Genomic DNA, 23,315 nt, shown 5'->3' on the forward strand with positions numbered 1-23,315 from the left:
GGGCCGCTAGTACGCACACAGCAGAAGAGTGGAGCCTTGTGAGGAGCAATGCAAGGTAACGTAGTCGAAATTAAGAGGGAAAAAGATTCATTCAAAGCAAAATGCCACAGACCCTGTGGACAATATTCCGGCTTCAAACTAAATGAGCAAGGTGAGCTCATCAACACGGACGAGCCTCCGTTCCAACAGTCAACACTCACTGAGACGCTTGGCCGGCAAAGTAAATACAAACGGAACAGCGCAAAATGGTGTGTGTTCACAGAAAGTGTAGCAAAAGAAATGCTGCTCTTTACAGTAATACAGTTGAAACGTCAGCAATGCTGGCAGATGTTTGACAGACATGTTTGATTGCCTGTGAGAAAATACATGTCACAAACGTCAATTCCACATCATTACAGAGTGAAAGGTGACATACAGACCAGATCAAAATCTTAAGACCAGTTGTAAAATTGCTACAATTTGCATTTTCATATCACCTGATCAAATGTTTAAGACCACAGGCTATAAAAGCCTAAATCTGCTCAAATTGGCATTTTCTATCAGGCATTCACAGTGTCATGCCCTCCCGATGGCTAAAGCTAAGAAGCTTTCTCTTTTTCAACGTGGTCCGATTGTCGAGCTGCGTAAGCAAGGCCACTCGCAGCGTGCCATTGCTGCTGAGGTTGGGCGCAGTAAGACAGTCATTCTACATTTTTGAAAGATCCTGAGCATTATGGAACAACAAAGTCAAGTGGTAGACCCCAAAAAAATCACACCTGCGCTGAGCCGGAGGATCCGATTGGCTGTCCATCCAGACACAGGGCGGTCTTCCACACAAATTAAGGCCCTTACTGGTGCCGACTGCAGTGCAATAACCATCAGACGGCATCTGCGGGTAAAGGGTTTAAAAAACAAAAAAGGAATTCAAAGACCTCCTCTCCTTCAACGCCACAAAACTGTCCGTTTAGACTTTGCCAGGGAGAATCAAACATGGGACATTGAAAGGTGGAAAAAGTTTTGTTTTCTGATGAGAAAAAATGTAACCTTGACGGTCCAGATGGCTTCCAACGTTACTGGCATGACAAGGAGATCCCACCTGAGATGTTTTCTACCCGGCACAGTGGAGGGGGGTCCATCATGATCTGGGGTGCTTTTTCATTCAGTGGAACACTGGACTTTCAGGCAGTGCAGGGTCGTCAAACGGCGGATGCTTACGTTCACATGTTGCAGCGGGCATCCCTCATGACCGAGGGCCCTCGTCTGTGTGGTAACTGCTGGGTTTTTCAACAGGACAACGCTGCAGTTCACAATGCTCGCTTCACGAAGGACTTCTTCAGAGAGAATAACGTCACTCTTTTGGACCATCCTGCATGTTCCCCTCATTTAAATCCCATAGTGAACATTTGGGGATGGATGGCAAGGGAATTTTATAAAAATGGCCATCAGTTCCAGACAATTGATGCATTTGGTGAAGCCATCTTCACCACTTGGAGCAATGTTCCCACTAGCATCAAGCACTCGAATCAAGCATGCCCGAACCAATTTTTGAAGTGATTAACAAGAACGGCGGAGCTACTCATTACTGAGTTCTACTGGGAACATTTTTTGTTCTGGTTTGGAGAGTTTTGTGTTTTTTGAGCGATGGTCTTAAAATTTTGATCAGCTGATAAACAGCCTATTTCAGTTTAATTGTTGTTTTCAATAAAGTACTTTTTCAAAATGCTTTTTGTCTCACTTCTCCTTCTTTCTTTTGCATACTGTAGCTCTACTTAAAACCTCATTAAGATCCAAATGTGCAAAATGAAAATTCTAGCAATTTTTCAACTGGTCTTAAGATTTTGATCAGGAGTGTATCTTACAGATAACAACAAAAAAACCTAATTCAGTGTCTGTAAATGTCAAAAAGTTCCATATTGTAAACAACTGGTTCACACGCCAATCCTGAGCTGTTAATTGGCCTCTTAGTCTGAGTTGAACTACTGAACTACTGAAATCAAATAGCTTTTGCAAGATCCATCTGTACATTTTCTATGGCGCTTATCCTCATGAGGGTCCCGGGGGTATGCTGGAGACTATCCCAGCTGACTTTGGGCGAGAGGTACACTCTGGACTGGTCGCCGGCCAATTGTAGGACTTTTGCAAGATATTCAAATTTATTTAGTTATATTTAAGGTAATGTAAAAAAAAATGCTTGCCGTCCAATGTACATTGGGAGGTAACACAAAAGCAAACACGCTTGAAGTGTACAGTAGGTATCTCTTGTAGTCTTTCAGTCAGGCTGCCAGTCCAAGTGTTGTGTTCTGCAGGGGACATATTTCAAGTGGCCCACTGGCCCACTGCGAGAGAGATTGCATTCGGACTTGTGAAGCTCCCAACAGTCAGCACTGCAGGTGTGTGTCTGCATGCACACATACTGTTGCTCTCTCATTTTACTCGCTATATGCATTTGTGTTAAAATTTTGCTTTAGAGGCTCATTGTTGCATGCTGTGTCAAGAAAGATGCAAGAGCTCCGTTAGTGCTCAGTTATTTCAGATCGTGTGTGTGTGTGCGCGCGCCCGCTTGTGTGTGTACCTCAAACTGTTTGGTACCATACGGCCAGACGCCAGCCCAAATGAACACGAACCCCCTGTGATGGCTTTGGCCAAGCTCAAATAAACAAGATACACACACACACACACATTCAGGAAAGCACAGTGGCAAATGACATCTCTCTCTCTCTCTCTCTCTCTCTCTCACACACACACACGCATACACACACATTCACATGCACACACTCACCAGCTGACCCAATTATACAGAGATGCGCAACGAGATGGAAACAAATCTACTCAGAGAACCAGTTAATTTGGAAGGCTTTAAAGACACACACATGCACACACACGCACACACACGCACACATCCATGTGTACTGTATAATCGGTGAAATGGCTAATAGGCACTTGATTTTATAAATGACATCACTCACTCACAAAACACCAATGAAAACAGGGCCTTTTAGGTGTACAAATGTCGAGAAGAGTTCAAAATAGGCCTCTAAAGTCAGTCAATAAGTCACTATTATACAAACTATTGTCATTGGCTAAGACCTCAGTTTAGTGAGCATCTAAGGATTAACTCTGTGGTTGTGTTTTTCTTTTTCTTTGGCTTTTTGTGCCTTTTTTTGCTAAAGCGTTGTCATCACTTGCTTTTCCTCACTTTTTCCAGTTCTTTGTGAGCAGCACCAATGCAGAATGGTGGAAAGTGAGCGACCCAGCAATTTTTCCGCTTCATGAGCACGAGCTGACACTAAACAGAGCTACAACAGAGATGGGACGACACCTGTGCGTAAGGGGTACTCTCAAAAGCGGGACTAGTTTCACAACTTCTCCCATTCTGTTGTGTTGTAATGAATTGTCGCTTAATTATTTCATTGCGGGATTCTGTGTGGAGTGAATCTACTGTATATAACATGACTACATCATTTTTTTATTCAAACTTTTCCAGAATATTCCAATCAATTGAGAAAGAACAAAACATGTTGCAACTGAACTTGCTATCTTCACTGTATGTTAAAAGATCAAAAGATGTCCACGTGATGGTTGGTGGTCTACTCTGATGAAATAATGACTTTCGGAGGAACATTGGCTGGAAAGTGACACCACATTAGTCACTTTTATTGCTTAGAAACACATTAATTATGTACATAATCACCTTCACCACCTCTCCCATTGTTGGTGAAAATATCTTTTCTCCATTTCCTTACCCTACCAACCCCCTCTCCACCTCTCCTTGGACCACATAGCTCCCCTCCACCACCAGCCTTCCAGTGTGAGCGGCCTCAGGGAGAGTGCAGTAGTCACAGGGCTGCTCGCCTCTAATCAGTGTGAACAGCCAGCTAATTACCAAACCTCAGCCTTGGCTGACTGTTAATTGCATACATTAGACACCATCAGCACCACTGCCAGATTAACACTTAAAATCTTCCCATTGCTTTAGTGGATATGAGTGTGTGTGTGTGTGTGTGTGTGCGAAATAGAGAGCAGCTTTGTGTAGTGTCTCTATGTGTGTGTGTACGTGTCAAGTGTGCTGTCTCTGTGGTTGGGCTGCTAATATTTATACTTAATTAGAGCCACATTGGAGAGCGTGGCCACACTGAGGTGGCTGTGGGGTGCCGGTGGGCCCGGGTCGCCTTGGGGGTGGCAGTGTGGATGGTTGGGGGCGAGCCCGGGTCTCTGTGGAGACGCCAGATGGAGTGACATTAAGAGCACTGCAGTGGAGCCATTTCAAATAATAAAATATCAATATTTACATTTTAATTACCCACTTCCAGCTCCACCAATGTGATTTGTGTGTGTGTGTGTGTGTGTAGGAATGTGCCACTTGGGTCTTCTTAACTCTATGTGGACAGTTCTGTCTAACTGACAATCATCCACTCTGAAATGGACACACTGAATACATGGTTCTTTTCTTTTTGTATCTCCTGCACCCTGCTCTTCCTTTCATGATTCGCTGCTGATGCAGGCAGGAATGACCGCGGTGTGTGTGTGTGTGTGTGTGTGTGTGTGTGTGTGCGTGTGTGTGTGTGTGTGTTAGCTTAGACACGTTAAATCTCTGTGGGTCTCACACACACTGACAGTGCTGACAGACATTTTTGTAGGAGAAAGAGAAGAAAAACGCAATTAAACAGCAAGAGTAAGTATAGTGTACTGCAGGTGTCTGTTGGTAGAGACTATATGGACTTAATGTCAAGGCCAAAATTATTACATTTTTGGATTTCAAGTGAAGTCTTATTTGAAAAATATGTGTCTTTTAGCTGGAAATGACACAAGAAAGTGGCAAATGACTGACAGATAAATAGAACATGTTTGCTGTATTCATTGTTGTCTTTTGTACATTTTTGATAAAGTTGCCTGATCAAAATGAGGTATATTCTTTCTTGACACATATCATGCGTATCCAATGTACTAAATGTATTTATTGGAAGGTTCTCAGACGGGTATTTTCAAAGTGTGAGACAGTTAAAGTTAAAGTCAAGTGCAAATTTTGCTAAAAGGATGAAAAAAAAAGATGTTTTATATGTATTTAAAGACAAAATTTTGCATTAGCTTTGTGTTATAGGTGACAAAGACTATATTATTACACCTTCTGCTCTTCTTTCTCCATTGTTGCTGCTGTTGTTTTTTTGTGTATTTAATTTCTAGAATGTGCTGCGGGCCAGTAAAAAAAAAACAAGCTCTGGGCCAAACATGGCCCCCGGCTTGTAGTTTGGACACCATTGCCTTAACCACTGCACACAAAAGGGTGAACATTTCTGAAAACATGCACTACTATGTTGTAATTACACACCAAAGACCCCACAAGTAAAACTGACTTGAAATTTCTCAGACAATCTTTACAAAATGCCCACATTTTAACAAGATTGGTTGAAAAACATGGCCGCCATCAAGCAAAACGTCTTTGCAAGGGTACAGACAGGACTTAGCAACGTATTATCCATAAGTCTGATGATTATCAAACTTTGCGGATATCTGTATTACATGTACACTAGCATGGCTTCAAAAGCATTTTGAGCACAACCCATGGGGGGTGCAACTAATATCATTTACAATCATGAAAAACAGAGCGCTGTATTTGTGCCCAGGTACTATATGCAGTGTCAAACAATAAAATATTAGCTAATAACTAATTGCTGATACAGTGCACCACAATGCAATTATTACAAGAATTCCATGTAGAGCCATTTAAACCACAGATGAGGCTTGTGAGAGGATTTAAGCTCAAGCAGTGGGTTTTAAGGCCAGTCAGCTATCTAAGTTTCAATCTGATCTGTAATGAATTCATTTTCCCAGTTTGTTCAATTAACTGTGTTGTGGCTGTCTATTGATCTTTTGCTGGATTACTTTCTTGGAACAATTTCCCCGCAATAACATGTTTTCCTGAAGAGGCAAGCAAGCATTCCCCCAAGCATTGGAAAAATGTTCACTTTTTTAGCCATTACACCTGTAAGAAGAAAGCAGTTATGACAACCACCACTGCTTTATGGAAAACTTTCTCTGATTCATGTCACCTGAAAAGTGTAAAAACCTCTTATGAGCTATTTTTGTTGTCATTGTTATATTTGTGCAAACAAGGTACCTTTAATTGTACCAAGCATTAAAATGAACAAGAAACTGAAGAAACAAGGGTGGTCTAATCATTTTTTCCATGACTGTATAAGTTGCACTTTTTTTCATAATTCGGTTGCCTCTGTGACTTACAGTCAGGTGCGACTTACAGTATATATCAAAATATAAGTGTAACTGATATTTCTGAATGTTAATTCATACTGACTGTCATGAAGCAAAGAGTGAGAGGGCGCTCTAGGCTAGCGACTCACAGGATGAAGAATTCAATGGATTCTTTGATGTGGAACGAGATCGGGAGTTTGGTGAACCTGCTTAATGTTAACTTGCTTGTTGGAATCGCTGGTTTGTTATATTAATTTAGCATATTCAGCCTCCCAGGTATCATGTTTAGATAACAGTCGTCCCTTGCTTTGATCGGGTTGTTCCCACACCAAACTCATCCAAACATGCCTTTATGAACCTTGTTTTCTGCACTGGGAACAAAAAAGGTAAAAGATCAAATGAATTAAGATGCAGGCTGATCGTTGCCTTAAAACAAACACTAACGGCTTCCTGTTTCCTGGCCTGGTGTCCAAATATGAGCTTATGAGACCATGTTGATCCTATCTCCCTAATCCCCTGTAGCTTCCCATGGAACCACAAGCACACAAACTCCACAGGGATTAATTTAGCATTGACAGATTAGAGATACGCTCTCCAATATCATCATCATTGAGGATGACGAGAGAGAAAAGCTTGAAGATGGACAAAATGGGGGACGAGATGAATAGCGATGCGCACAGAGCTTTCTCACTTGCGCTGTAATGTCCTAGCTTGGAGACAAGAACATTTAGACCTCATTCCACGTCGTCATCTGGGCCTGGAAAAAAAGGTTGGGGCTGAAAATCTTAATTAATTGTCCAATAGTGCTGCAGGGTCATTATGCATTGCAATAAAGAAGCGTGTAATTATGAGATTTAACAGCCATTACCACGGCCAGGAGCTCATATGTCATCATCAGCAAGCAAGCTAGTGGTTTGCTTCGGCTGAGTGTGTGGCTTGATGGACAGCACACCCACACACACACGTGCGTGTATGCATTCTTCATGTTGGCATATTGTGTTTAGATATACAAAACACATGTGAGGACAATTGTGTGTATTTATTTGAACTTGACAAATGTGCATGCAAACACACACACACACTGGGTTGCCATACGTCTGGGACAGACAATGAGGCAGACAGCTGTGATAGCAGCGTGCAGATGAAACATCCCATCAGCATGCTTAGAAGGCACGCTCAGATCGAACACAAAGAAAATGTAGAAGGTTTATGGTGCGTTATTGTCATAAATTAGAGCGCTGGAGTGTGGCCGGGGCTTTTATGGACGTGGGTTGGAGCACTGCTAGCAATGTGCGTGCACCACTGTGTGAGGACACGGTGGTTCTGACCCAACTAGGCCTCACCAAATACAGGTAATGGTGATTTACAAAGTGACAGTTTTACTTGAATTGTCTTCACTTTCCTTTTAGACCGGAGCTATTCAACTGGGGGCTTGTGGGCCAAATCCGGCACATGAATGACATCTGACCGGCCCGTGAGTTTGTTTGAAACTCACAACTGACCAAGAGTGAGAGGGCGCTCTCGGCTACCGACACCAAGGATGAAGAATTCAATGGATTCAGTGATGTGAAATGAGATCGGGAGCTTGGTGAACCTGCTTAATGTTAACTTGCTTGTTGGACTTGCTGGCTTGTTATATTAATTTAGCATATTCAGCCTATTCAGGAGTGTAAAGGTGACTATAGGGGTGTTATTTCACGTCTACAGGGCTTTAATAATGGTAAAAATCGTATCTAGAAAGTCATAAACAGGTTTTCTATGCTCTAAATACAAAAATATAAAATTTATAATATTAATATTGAATACTACTTTGTGGAAATTCCCATAACGCGGTCACAGTTTGGAACCAATTAACCACGATAAACGAGAAACCACTGTAAATGTCTGTTCTTGGTCTTGTATTTTGTGAAATAAATGTATTAATAGATGCAACTTATAGTCCAGTGCAAATGAAATGTTTTTCCCACTTCATGACATTTTTTGACCGATGTGACTCCGAAAAGTATCGTAGGTTCTTTAAAAACAGCACAGCACTCCTGTTTCATAGAGGATCTCTGACTAGCGTTTTTGCAGCAGGTTTGCTTCATTGGTTTCATCAGACAGCTACGATATACACTGGGGTGACAATAACTGGTCAACTATGACAGTAACACCATTTGAAACACACACATACAGATGAAGAGAGCAGCTGTGAACAGTGTGTGTTCATGATATTTACATTATTTCCCTATGTGTGTGTTTGTGTGGCGTATGTGCACAGGCCATACGTCCTCCTCAGCTGCTGACAGGCGCTCCCTAATCCCATTTTACCACCTGCTTATCCCCTGATGGAATGGATGAATCCGCCACACTCTTATTTAAGAACAATGAAGGGAAAATAGGCGAGGGTGGATGCGACGCAGGAGGGAGAGAAGAAGCGAGGAGCAGGAGGGCAAAAGTAAACCGATAAATCGGAAAGAGAACGAGGGAGGGAATAACTATTTCATGGCTGTCTGTGAACTTTGCATGAACCGACAGAAATAATGTGATGTCATGACAACCCCCCTCGTCTCTTCTTCCGCTAGATTTTCTGCATGCATAGGTGAGCATTACATGTATGCCAATGCCTTTGTATGTGTGAACTTTTCATATGGCTTTTAGTATGTGTGTGAGTGTGTGTGTGTGTGTGCAGGCTAGCAGCAGACAGAATGGGATGATGATGATTTGAAATGGAGTTTGGCCTGTGTGTAATTATGATCATCTATCTTTATGCCCCGCCATCATATCATATCACATCACATCTTCCCTCTCTTCCCATATCTTTCTCTTTCGCTCTCTCTCTCTCTCTAACACACAAATTGAAAGTAGTAAAAGCTGACTGTTTGCTCGTGACAACTTCTATGAGGATGATGGCCTCGGATGCTGATTTATTTGTCACTACTCATCGTATTAAATTGTTAAGTCTTGACATGCCTGTGTGTGTGTGTGTGTGTGTGTCTATGTTTGTGCAATGTACACGTCTACACAACGGATGTGTGACAGACAGTATTTGATGCAGATTAGACGTTGTGTTCACATCGCAGGCTGACAGATAAATGGATTTGATTTGCTAATGTAATCAGGATAAAACAGCAATGGGCTGCTGAGTGCAAATCTTAACACAGTGTTTTTTTTTGTTTTTTTTTTAAATATAAAAACATCTACTGACAGCGTTTCCTGACAGTTATAAGCTAAAACATCTTACACGCTTCCTTTAGATCAACACTGTAACTGTTCAGGTGACTTCAGGGTTAAAAAGGTGTGGTCCTAACATGGTGTGACACAGGTGAATACAGTCATTGTGGCAGCTGGTAGCATGTGTGAAAATAAGAGTCATGTGTGCATATGCGCGTCTGCATGATGTGTCAGCTCGCTCTGCTGCAAAGACATTAGGTTGTGTCACCACCGACGTGTGACCTGATGAAGGTACGTGTCACGGTGATGCTTTATGAGTGTGTCGTGTGCTTGTTTGTGTGCGTGTGCACAACAGTAGAACCCTTGGAAATCCATTCAACCAATTTTACTTGGATTATGCAGCTGTTTTATGAAAATAACCATTTAGACACTTCTTTAGGTGCAACTGCAAAGTATTATTAAAATACAAACATTATTTTACCCTAATAATACTTATTTTACATTGTCATTGTCAGAGACGTATTCATTTGTATTAATTTGTATTCAACAGCATGTTCATTACTGTGTTGTAGCTTGTAGCTTGCATCACAGCTCTTTCTAATGTTTTGGTTATATTTGACATAAAAATATAAAGAACGCAATATTAGAAAAACCTCTGAGTATGATGCAAACTATAGGAAAACTAGGAAAACTGCAACCACAACAATACAGTTAGTATTACAGTACAGTACAGTATACACATAGAGTTAAGTTAAATCAGTTACAGTGGAAGCTCCAGGTTGCATTCATTTCAAAACTAGATGTTCCCATAGGAAATCATGTAACGTGAATTGTCCTTTCCAGGGTCAGAATGTCACCATCTTTTGAGTAATATTTTATTCAAGTGTAAAGAGGCGTTAACTAGAGAGAAATAAAAATAAAATTGAGTAGAACCAGACATAGTAGAAGAAAGTGTTACTGTCACCTGGTCGAGCATTATAGAAATGGTTGTAGTTCATGAAGTTTTGTGATATTTAATTCATCCTAGGATCATACGTTCCAAAGTTTCCAAGTCTATGGCTATCATTGCACTTTTCTACTTGCTGTCAATAGGTACCTTTCAAAGGTGGGATGACAAAGAATAAAAAAACCCCTTGCTAATCTTGCAGTGTTTTTTTTTATTTTTTAGGGATATTGTCGCAGAAAATGTCGGATGAACTGCAAATAATACGGCTTTTGGGATGTGAAAGCTGCACTGTAATCTCTGACATGTTCAATGAAAACTGAGTGTTATGAGCCTGTGTATCGGATCTCAATAGTGTGCAAGTGTACCTAATGTTGTGAAAATACAAAAAATGAAACTCAAGTGAAAAGGTTCCTCCCTCCTTTGTTTTCTTGTATTGACAACATGCCTTCAATACCTGCTGCAGCCTTTAACCCAATATAGCAAGCCCCACTTAATCCAAACATAAAGATCAGATATCAAATATTCTTGCGCTAATTTGATTTCACCAATATTTGTTTTCATCTGCAAACAGGGATGTGTTTGTTTGTGTGGGCTGCAATAAGCGACCGCCACTGGAAGATAGGATGTCTCTAATGCAAAGATAAGAAGATGGAGCACAGGACACACACACACACACACACACACACACACACACATTCAGAACTGAAGCATTGGCGTCTAAATGTGTTATGCTGCAGAGGGGAGGAACAAGAATGGAAATCAAAGATGCCCACCAGAGCTGTGAGAAAATCAACAGAAAGTGGAAACACATTCATGAAGATAAGCATTACAGAGAACACAAGAAAACAAACTGACAAAGACGATGGACTAAATACAATTGTAAATCCAAACAGGATATATTGAAGATAAATTACGTTAGAATATGAGAAACCTTTCATTTCGGTATCGTAAATGTTAATACTGGTAAGTCATACCGACCGCTGTCAGACTCTACAACACCTGCACCACCTGAACCATGTTGTAGTCAATATGCATTCTTTACACTGTACTCCTTACTTGCGTATCTTGCTTGCTGCTGTAACAAGTGAATTTCCCCGCTGTGGGATAAATAAAGTACAAAGACAAATACAAAATAATAAGTATAGTTTTCTCCCAACATGAATAGCCAAATATCGCATTGGTGCAATGTGTGGCTTTACACAGAGTACAGTAGTGTGCCTGGTGTGTGTCAAGGTGAGCGTTTGCGTGTGCGAGAAGGCAGCGAGCATGCTGTGATTGTCAAGGTGAACTAGTGTTAGCAGACAGAATGGGGCCAAAGCTGCCACTGACTTTATAGAATGTGCATGTTGTGTACACACCTGACATTTTAGTCATTGCACAGGAGGTAATGGCACTGAGAGATCAAATACATGTGTGGACCACAGAGGAAGACATAATAATAACAATAACACATTTCATCTTAATTAAGTGTGCGTCTATGTGCATTTGTCCATGTTTGGTAGTAAGTGTCCTTGCCCCTCTTTACCTGGTGGTTCTCAGTTATTTTCTGTCATGCCCCCACTGGGGGAAAGAAATGTTTTCACGACCCCCCATTTGAAATACTATTGAGGAACTGATAATATCTATTTATTTATCTGTGCTGTACAGACTGAACTCAAAACTGAAACCAGCGAAATGCAACAAAATGTAGAGCAGTGGAGCACACAAGCGTACTCAAGAGTCAAATTGCATGCTGAGTACGACAAATTCATACATGTTGGCAGGTCTGCACTAATATTGAAAGCCCGCCCTGCCTCGCATGTTTCCCCTGACAGTTCATCACGCCTCCCCAGAGTGGCCCGCCCCACTATTTGAGAAGCACTGTTTTTACCTGTGTCATACAATTTCGAAACTAAACACCATTTCCTGGAATAATACACCAGTCAGGCCCTGTCCACACGCTCCTGAGACATTTTTTGGGTGGGTTGAAAAAAATGTGCGTTCACACTGTCCCGGATTAGTAAATATTTGTATCCAGACGGGAACGGATCACTGAGTAAAAACAAGGCACACCAACATGTGCTGCTGTGAGCAGACACGCAGACGGAACCACGTGACACACCACACTAGAGAAGAAGAAAGGACGCATGCGCATAAGTTCGTTGACTGTGACTGCGGTGAGTCATGACACTCGAAATATTAAGATGTTATGTTGGCTTGTCGTCAAAGCTCACTTCTCGTCACGTGATGGCGACGGGTCGCTGATGCCATCGTTTTAAAAAACAGCGGATTGCTCGATTATGCAGAAACGATAAGCCGGTGTAAGATTTTCCCACTCTGGAAGCCGTCACTTTGTCACTGTGTCACATGTCACACAAATAAGTGTGATGCATACAACTGATCGCCTTTGTCAAGCCTCCCTTTTCACTTCTGTATACGCAAGGCCTCGGTAACACGCCATGCAAGGGTGAGTGGTTTTATTTTCGTTTTATTACAGAGTGGTCCACTTCTTTTCACACTTGACTTGAGGATGTTAAAATGTTACCTAAAACATCACCTGCTGTGTTAATACGGTTGTGACCCTGGAACATATTATTTGTATTTGCAGTATTTCCTACAGGAAGGGATGTTTCAAAATATGAAAGAATCAGAGGTCAAACAGCATCACGGAACAAACTGATTTCATAAACACTAATATCGCATAAAGCAAGTGTGATACTTTTAACGGACTAATGTACACTTACTCAACCTATTTACCCATTGTGACATCATCACCACCTATTTGTGCCATACAAACACACACACACGCACAAACGTATAGACACAATGAAGTGTCATAATGAGTGTCAGAGTTAATTTAGGGAGGCACAGTGTCACAGTCAAGTGCAGTCAAGGATGTGAATATCTATGAATATGTGTGTGTGTGCTCGCTGAGATTCAACATTTGATTTGCTAAAAGGAGCAGGACGCTTCTATCAATCAATATTTGCTGAGTGTCTGCCAGATTGACTGACTGGCTAGCACAACTTGCCATGGACCAACCAGAGAAGCCAGTGTTCCTTATTACTATTATCTGCATAGCCATACAGTACAGCACATACAGACCAATGGCTCTATGCAGACACAGGAGGCAGTGAATGGCCATAGGTGAGAGATGAGGTTGGCTTTATAATGAAGGGGTTAAAGATACACTGGAAAAAGAGGGTCAAAGGTCATATGAGAGCGAGTGGAACGAGAGCAAGGAAGGTCACATGAGAGGTTGAAGGTGTCGGCTGGGGGTACTTAGCCAAACAGGTCAGGATGGTATTGTGTTAAAGGCTCTTTGGGGGTATTGGAGCTAATGTGTGTGACCTACACACTTCTCATCCACCTCTCATGCAGCACCATTCCCTCCATTCAATCATGCATGGGCTCCTTTAAGACTACTTCAATTTGCACTTCTCCTGCATCCTTTTTGGCTCGGAACAGCTGTGGCTGTGTATAACCACAGCAACATACTGTATATATTCCAAACATTTTCTGTGCTGCTTATCCTCACTAGGGTCGCGGGGGTATGCCGGAGCCGATCCCAGCTGACTTCGGGCGAGAAGCGGGGTACACCCTGGACTGGTCGCCAGCCAATCGTAGGGCACATATAGACAACCAACCATTCACACTCACATTCATACCTATGGACAATTTAGAGTTACCAATTAACCTAACATGCATGTTAGACAAAAACCCCTGCACGGACAGAACATGCAAACACCCAACGGCGTTTATGTTAGGCAACGATGTTCATCTGTAGTACGCGTTAAAGAAATAGAAGTGCATTTTTTAAATAAAATGTGTTAAAATTAGGGTGGGTGTTTACATGCATTTCTTTGAACAACCATCTGGTGAATCAGCCAGTAATTATCTCATCTTTTGTAGAAATTTCTTATTTGAAAATACTCCAAAAGGTCACAATGAGAGATTTAAAGACCATTCTAAAGGATTAAAACTGCCATACAACAAAAACAAGGGAAAGCACAGTGCCTGAGGCTCAGAGCTATACCTCTTCTGCTACAAATTTTCAAGCTAGCTGTAACAAAACATGAACATGTGAAAGTAGCCTAAAATGCATGTTACCAGAATGCAAAATTACTGATATGCTAACTTGTCCAGCCAGGGGAACCTCACTCCATTTACTAGCCACCAGTCTGTGTGGTATGTAGGCACATTATTATAATATTTATAATCAGCCGGTTGGTGCACACTGACTAAAAAGCACAGTGTCTGAGGCTCAGCGGTACACCTCCTCTCAATGAAATACACAAACTATTTGTAACAAAATACTGAATGCCTAACAGCGACTTGCAGAACCAAAATGCAAAAAAATTGATGTGCTTGCCCTAGACTTCTCCAGCCTGGGGAACCTCACTCCATCTCCCAGCCACCATTTTGTGTGGTTGGTAGATATACTGTATTCTTATGATATTCATAATCAATGTAGTTGTTGTTGGGTTGTTCTGTTTTTTTAGCTCAAAATGCTCCCTCAGCAAACTTTACCTTGCTCATTATGTTCAATTATATTCTCAATTTTAAGTTTAGGCATCAAACTAGTTGTGACAAAATGACTAAAACGCACTGGCTCAGAGCTAAACCTCCGTAACAAAATGTGAACATGTGAAAGTTACAGTTACAGAATGCAGAGATACTCATGTGCTAACTTCTCCAACCAAGGGAACCTCGCTAGCTAACATTGAATATCTAACTGTTAGCCATGAAATAGCTAACAGTCTATGTGGTTGGTAGATACATAATTGTGATAACTAGTATCAACTTGTTTAGATGATCAGAATAGAGAAATATTGCTGTGCTAACTTCTCCAACCCAGGGAACCTCATTCCATTGAAATGTTATCAGTCTGTCACATTATTATAGTTACAGTCAACATTTTTCACCTGAATATGGTCGTCCACCTTACCCATTAAAACTTTGTGATAAACAATCATCAATAATGAGTTAAGACTGAATGAAAGACAGAAGAGACACGCAACTTTCCCCATTTCCACCACTTAAACGTCAAAGTTCCAAAATCTTCACAGAGGCCGACTAAAAGAATGTTCACTGCTGCCGTTTTAACAGCTCAATCAAAATGACTCACGGCCAACACGCTACAGTCCGCTTATCCCTCCGAGTGTCAAAATTGAAATGGAATGAAAGAAAGCTGAGGACGAGGGAAAAGGAAGTATCAGTAGATAGCGATGCAAGAGAATGGGGGCGGGCGTAAGAGTAATTTCTTTTCTTGAATAAAGAAAAAAAAAAGCTCTTATGACGAGGCCCCAGGTTTTGGTAAAATACTGCACTAGAGCTTCTTGTCCGCTGATTGGTTCATTTGTTCGCTTCCTTCAAGTCAAGTGCTCGCCTTGCCTGCCTGTCTTGGCCTTTTGTGTGGCCATGTCTAGATAAGGGCTGCTAGCATGACTGGCTGCTAGTCATTTAGCTATTATGAAGAGAGCGAGTGAGAGAGAGGATGAAAAGACTAATTCTTCAGGCATACAAATGGCCTTTTCTTTTCATTCACACTCTCATTGGCTCTTGTTTAAATATTTGCTAGGCCGTCTCCTCTCTCACCTGACTGCTCCTCATTCACACTTAATGGTGACATGCACAGCTGCGGTTGTCTCTTATTAACATGACATCTTCTATTCACTAATCCATATGATTGGATGCCCAGGCCTGTCACGCCCTGGTAATAAGAACTCTGATAATATACCAAATTTCCTCAAATAGTGACCTCCACTCAATTTTGGTGCCATGCCTCAATTATTATTGGCTCCAGATGTCCATTACAATAAATAAACAATTTGAGGTGGCAAATTTTTGCCCCTCTGGTTAACTTTACTATGACTGGTTGCAACGGTTGGCTTCTTGAACATAGCACAAATCACTCGCAGAGCACACATGTTACCTGTGAAGCTGAAGTTTATTGTGGAGTTTAAAGAGAAAGTCGGCTTTATTCTGGAGCAAAATCTGATACATTTCAACAGTGGCCCAAAAATCATTTGTGGGAAAAAAAATGGACAGGATAAAAATGAACAGAAAGAAAGAAAAGACCAAGCTCCAATGAGTGGTATAGCCATAATGAAATATATAATACAGTGGCAGCTCAAAACCAAAACGTACAAAAACCAAGGCAATTTTTCCCTAATAATCCATATAATCTGTTCCAGGCAACCAAAAATATTAACAAAAAATAAATTTCATAGGGAATAAATAGAGTTGACATGCAGAAAACAATGTGAAATAATTATAAACGACGAATGGATGTAACATATTGTTGATGCAGACTTCCTGTACGTCCTGGTGAGCTCGAATTCCAAAGTGTCGCTCACCTTTTTTTTATCAAAATGCTGGCACTTGCAACTTTCTTTGGGCCCATGGCAAATTATTTCAGTTGCACTCAATAAAAAATACATAAAACAGCATTGTTTGGGCGCTCAATGCAAAACGATACAGTACTGGGCTAACGGACCAGTTTGTTACGTGCAATACTGTACAAAAGCTTTTGGAAAATTTTTTTACAAAAACCAAATCATACAAAAACTGGGGTGTGTGAAAACCCAGGTTTGACTGTATTGTATAATATGTCTTATATTTGCTAAATTATATTATTATGTCACTAAAAACCTGCTGGCAGAGTTTTGGAGTTTTTATAACTCTGCCCCTTGCTCCGCCCCAAGTGCCTCCTATTGCCGCCCGCTGTTCAAATTAAGCTCAAATAAGTTAATTTTCAAGTACAAATACAGGTTTACACATTGATAGAAATAAAACTGATACTTGCCTGGCCCCACACATCTTCCCGAGTGATATGACACTGCATGGTTGTCTATGCATGTAAATCCTCAACAGCAGAAAGACTCCTGACAGTATTTTTTCAATACGTTTCTCTCCTCTTCACACACACGCTCTCTCATGCACTTGTGTGTGCTTTAATATTCTTTGTGGGATATCACAGTGTGTGAGACACACACTCACTGAAACCTCATTTTCCTCCCCTAATGACATATCAAATGTTTGCATATAGACCATATCAGTATGGAAATGTGCGCATGCACACAAGCCAAGCCTTGGAATAAAAGAAGCAATCAAAGCCATGCGTGTGTGAGCGTGTCACCAGCCTCTAAGGTTGGCCCAGTCTGTGTGTCAAACATGAATCGCAGTACACATAAACACGTACACACGCACACACAGCACAGCCTTGTTATCCGGGGGCCTGTCTTGCAGGCAGCCTCTCTAACGCTGAGTGATGTTTAAATTAGTTTACAATTTAGCCTCCTCGCTATCTGCAGACGGCTCTTAACTCAGTGTGCACGCCCGTGTCGTGTTGTTGTGTGCGTGCCTTTGTGCATGTGTGAGCGTAACAAATTGTTGCCAGTACGGCAGACATCTAATGACTTCAAATTAGCTGCCTGGCGCTCGCTTTGACACGTTGTTACCACTGTGTGTGACGGTGTGTGTGTGTGTGTGTGCATGTGTGTGTGTGCATGTGAGCAGCGCAGCGCAACCATATCATGAAGCATAAATTGGCTTCACCTCTTCTCACTCTGCCTCTGTCTTTTTTCTCTTTGTCTCTCTCCATCAATTTGATTAAAAAATTACTGTAGCATGGCAAAAAAAAGATGTGTGTGTGTGTGTGTGTGTGTGTGTGTGTGCGCACAAGTACACCCTGCATGCAAATGAATAGAATACAGTGGCATATATGTGCGATGTATTGACAAGAATAGACCTGTTAACCTTTTTATCTATCTATGTGTGAGAGGATAACAAATGCTGAGCTCCTGCATTTCACTCTGACAATCCTTTCCACTCAACACTAGATCACTTTAGAAGTGTGTGTGTTGTGTGTATTAGATCAGTGTTCAGTGTTGTAAACAGAGCTGCGGATTGCCTTTCTCGCTCATCTAATCACACCATCTTCTTTCCACCGCCAAGCAATCGTTGGCCTTCGCTCTCTCTGCACACACATCCACACACACGCGCGCACACACGCAGACACACACATTCATGCACACTGTGGCCTGTGGATAACCAGGTTAACTCAGCCTGGCTTCTCTCAAAAGGAGAGGGTAAAAGAAAACGTAAAGGTGGATCCAAAGAGGACAATGAAGTAAAAATAACTTGTCACTGGGCTAAACGTACGCGTGGAGATAAATAAGCAAGTGCACATACAGTACATTCCCCATTTTTTAATTTGTTTTGCATGTGTGCCACACTTGAATGTTTCAGATCATCAAACATATTTAAACATTTGTCAATGACAACACAACTGAACACAAATTGCAGTTTTTAAATGAAACTTTGTATTATTAAGGGAGGAAAAAAAAAAAAAATCCCAACCTACATGTCCCTGTGTGAAAAAGTGATCGAGGTGGCCGGCCAACCGAAATTACCCCAAGAGCGCACCAACGACTCATCCAAGAGGTCACAAAAGACCCCACAACAACATCCAAAGAACTGCAGGACTCACTTGCCTCAGCTAAGGTCAGCGTTCATGACTGATTTTTGTAGTTATGGCAAAGCAAACCTGTTTACGACGTAAATGTGTTTGTTTTTTTACATTATTAGAGCCTTGTAGGCATGAAATAACACCCATATAGTCACATTTACATTCATATTACCCAATCTAGCAGATATACTCCTCACAAAAACATATAGAGATATACACAACTGTTATGTTAGAGAACGGCAAGTTGTGTGTTAAGTGCGTTAAGTATTGAACATGTTGGACATGTGCATTCAAAATTAGAGAAGCTCCAACATGAGTAGTACATAAAACAAAATAAGTCATTTAAGACACAAATAAAACTTGAGCTTGTTTGTGTCGCAGTAAATGTGTTCCGTGTGGCGGACAGGAAGTGACGGTGGGGGTTCAAACTTGAGTTCTAGCTTGTCCTGTGCTACAGCCACAACAGCAGCTTTTGTAATTATTATTATTATTATTATTATCATGTTATTATTGTGCCTGCTGTGTGATAATTGCACAATTTGAATTCTTAACGGCTTTACTTTGTATTTTAGTTCATTTAGCCACTTATATGCTTGTAAATGCGTAATTTAGGCAAAAAATATGTACAATTAGCTTAAATATGCGTTTTTTTTTCTTAATAATAGGCCGTATTCAACCACGAAACAGCTTGATTAATTAATTAATATATGTTTGAAAAACCATGATAGAGGGAAGCTGTGGAATTCTAACAGCAATGTGGCGAGGGACGACTGTATTGCCAAATAGGATAAGTAAAAAAAAGAAAAAAAGAAAAAAAATCTTCATATTGCAACACACGCATTTACTTTTGCCCCCTATTTGTTGTGATAAAATGTTTGAAATAAATTATGCCACAGTACAAGTCATCTAACGATGCGGCATTATTTAATGCGCCAACGCATTAAAGCTGCTGTGAATGTCAACTGAAAACAACATCGGTAGGTTTTGTTCAAAATTCATACATACGCTACTTAAACCAGTGAGCGTGCATTCAGAAAAGCTTAAGAAGGTTGGTTCATAAGGTCACAATTTCCTTGCGTGTGCATGTACAGTATGTGAGGACATTTGGTCGGCCAGTTGGACGTGTCAAGAGTTCAAACTGTCTGGGTGCAGGGATTAGGGTAAAAGGTCAGGTCATGGCATGAGTATAAGCAGCATGCATGTTTGCGGGTCCACTATATGTGTGTGTGCTCTATCTCAGCATGAAGTGAGGGTCAGTACACTTCTCCTACCTGGGATGTGCTTGGCCCAGCCAATGTTGACCACCAGCTCCCTGTCGGCCAGGTCGCACAGCGTAGTCAGGGCCTTGATGTCGCTGTCTGGTACGGTCGGGTCGGGCATGGCGTAAATCTTCTCCGGCTCGGCCACCAGCAGGTGAGATACGATTTTGTTATCTGCAAGGCAGCCAAAGGCAACTGACATGACCACCACACAAGGAGAAAGACAGAGACAGAGAGAGGGTGAATATACTGTTGTCTCACACCCGTGTGGGCCACAAATACACCACATAATAATAAATACTTCTAGATGAAATGGTCCCCACCATATGCAAAGGTGTTCTCAAGGTGGGACATGGTCATTAGATGAGAAAAACAAAATACAGGCTGCATCATTCTAATACAATTCAACACTATTTCACATGCAAATCACACTGTATAATCATAATAATAATAACACGGCCTATGGTTGCAAAAGTGTCTGATTAGCCATGAAATGTTCAAGCAAAACACTCCTTATTTGCTCAAGTCATTTTTATAGACAGTATAAAATAGACTAATGAGCTAACAGCAAATAAAATTATATGAATGGAGCAAATAAGAAAGGAATCAAGGCTGAACAAGAAGATACGATAACATTGTTTTATGTCCTGTGGAACAATAAAGTCAGAGATCATTTGGTTAATTGTAGTCTTAAAGGGAACAGGAGGAATATACACATTTCTTTACCTGGGCCAATGAAGGAAAACATATATAGGTCAAATGCATGTTAAGTGTATATATGTACACATTAAACGTTCACATATTCACTTTATAATGTGTAAAGACTTGTTTGCTTAGAGATGCTCCAAAGTGCGTGTGAGCCATGTTGCCCAAACAACATTTACATACCAATGGGAGGAGAAGATTATACTAAAAGCCAAACAGCTGAGCTGGTAATAGTGACATGTGGTGATGAGATCTCTATGGCCCATTAGGAACACACTGATACTCTGCTCCCAAATTAATCCACTGACTAATCAAGCACAGGAACAACACAAGATGAGCTAAGACCAAAAATAAGGAAGGGGTACAAAATGTCTTTCATGAAAAGAATTTTGTATTTTGTTTTTATCCAGCTCGGGCTCTGGGTCACAAAGGCGGACGCAGCTGTATCTGCAGGTAAATCTTATTTAATGTTTCCCTAATTAGAATCAATGAAAGCCCATTTCCAAACCCTGAGCTATTGTTCTATTCTCACACAATCAATGTGGATGCTGAGGCTACACACAGATAGGCCACATGGATTATATACACACAACTATGCACGGATTCTGTTGTATTGTCTGGGAGGGAAAATGACGGCATTTCTATGGCATTTTGTGGCTTAAAAGATATTTGTGAGGGTATCGTTTTTTATGTAATTTATATAAAGAACATTTCAAAATCGTACACAGCATCACTGTCCAATGACAATCATGTATATCCAAATGTGTTTTTTGGTTTTTTAGCCCATTGTTTCTTGCTTTTTTTGAAGTGTTTTATTGGACAACAACAAAAAAGAGATAGAAAAGCTAGAAAATGTACAATGTAAAACACTGGATATCCATCCTTCTATTCATTTTCTAGGCCACTTAGAGTTGCAGAGTTGCAGGGGAACATCCTCATTAATAAATACAATAAAAGTATTTGTATTAAAGATATGAACTAGTGGAGCTGAAATATACAGTAGTAGTTCAGATATTCATCACGAATGACTGAACTTTGCCGCCATGCTCAGCCTACAAAATGTAAGACAAACTTAAAAGCTTCGCAACTTAATATCAGCCGGCCATCTATTAAAGGTGGCTCAATTGTGGGAGTAAATTGATAAATCGCCAAGGAAGAGCATCCCTTGAAGTACGACCTCAGGAAGTCATCATAATTGGCCAAAAGTCTTCAAAACAAAGCGGCCCTACTTCCTGTTCAGTTTTGGCCCTTTTTTATGTTTTCATTAAATAAAGTGAGCGTTTCAGCGCTGTTTTAACAAATAAAACAATAAGGTTAAAATACATGAATAATGCTGGTGGTTCTTTGTTAATTCTTTTTATTGTTTTATTGCATTTTATTTAATGTATTTTATGTTTTTTTCTAACTACAATAATAAAAGTTTTTTTGGTATGAGTAAAATTGGTCATTGGCGTAGTGGAAGTGTTTCTGTAAGTGTGTGTGTGTGTGTGTGTGTGTGTGTGTGTGTGTGTGCAAACAGTAGCATGGCTACAATTGCATTATCCCATCATTTCCCTGATTAGTAGTAGCAGAAGTGGTCTTAAACTGTTGTGTAGCCATTCAGCATATTGGACTAAATCAGAATATGCTCGAGCTTTAAGCATAATGGGCTGTAGGGAGCAAGCTGGTAAATACTGCTCAATCTGCACTGCATGTGTGCATGTGTGTGTGTGTGTGTGTGTGTGTGACACCAGACGGTTAGCTAGAGAGCTAAAGCTAGTTTGATGTGTTTGCCAGATTGGATTTAATCCGGATTAAAATTCTGGCTGGTCTCTCCCACCCTAGCTTCTCCTCCTCTTCCCCACCTCTCTGAGAACATGTGTGTTCACCTCCATTCTTTCACCCACACTGCCTCTTTGCTCTTGTTCACTTTCCAATCATCAGCTTTTGGCCATGGCTGAACTTGACAGTCGAGCTAAATGAACATCTTTAGAGTAAAATATGACACGCATAAAATGTTATGACCCTAAACTGGTAGCAGTAGAAACAGGGAAATAAACTAGGTCCCAAACAGATGGGCTTCCCACCAGCCTGGTTCCATTTATGTGTGTCCCTGTTTTTAGGGTCCAACTGTTTGCTGTCTACATGAACCGTGCCTGCACACAGCGATGCAATATTAACAAGTAAATAGTTCGTACATGGAAGGAATTTTTCAAATTTTTGCACTTCAAGAGGGAATGAGTGTGTGTGTGTGTGTGTGTGTGTGTGTGTGTGTGTGCTCTTACATGGCTTCTTGGCAGGCAGAGCCAGCTGCGGGTTCAGGTACGGACTGTTGTCTGCATCTATCCGGCGTTTATACTTCTGTCTTCCACCGCGAACCCTGTCCAGACGAACACCTGGAAGCAATGCAGAGACACATGAGCTTTGTTTAAAGGGGCCATGTTATGAAAAAGTGAGTTTTTAATGATGCTCTAACAGAACTATGTGTCCCAAAACAAGACATCTTCTTTATTCCTCACTTGTCCGCTCCACTTTTGAGAGAAGAGGCGCTGAAACTGTCACTTTTGTTCCCTGTTAAGGTTCATGTTTTCGTGTCATGAAGAAAAAAACCTCCTCATGGACATGATACCACCCG

The 23,315-nt window shown here is 41.0% G+C and overlaps 1 protein-coding gene across 6 annotated transcripts in view; it reads right to left on the minus strand.

Moving 5' to 3' along the window:
* esrrga (estrogen-related receptor gamma a) overlaps positions 1-23,315 on the minus strand; it is a 96,073-nt gene that overhangs the window by 17,516 nt on the left and 55,242 nt on the right. For 4 of the 6 annotated variants that reach the window (XM_054770978.1, XM_054770977.1, XM_054770981.1 and 1 more), the window contains 2 exons: positions 22,966-23,076; positions 20,009-20,191 (listed from right to left, as the gene is read on the minus strand). In XM_054770978.1, the coding sequence (XP_054626953.1) occupies positions 20,009-20,191; positions 22,966-23,076 (294 nt within the window). The remainder of the gene's footprint in view (positions 1-20,008; positions 20,192-22,965; positions 23,077-23,315) is intronic. The other 2 variants (XM_054770980.1, XM_054770979.1) reach the window with 1 other exon arrangement.

Source organism: Dunckerocampus dactyliophorus, chromosome 3, assembly GCF_027744805.1.
Source record: "Dunckerocampus dactyliophorus isolate RoL2022-P2 chromosome 3, RoL_Ddac_1.1, whole genome shotgun sequence".
In the NCBI taxonomy this organism is placed as follows: Eukaryota; Metazoa; Chordata; class Actinopteri; order Syngnathiformes; family Syngnathidae; genus Dunckerocampus; species Dunckerocampus dactyliophorus.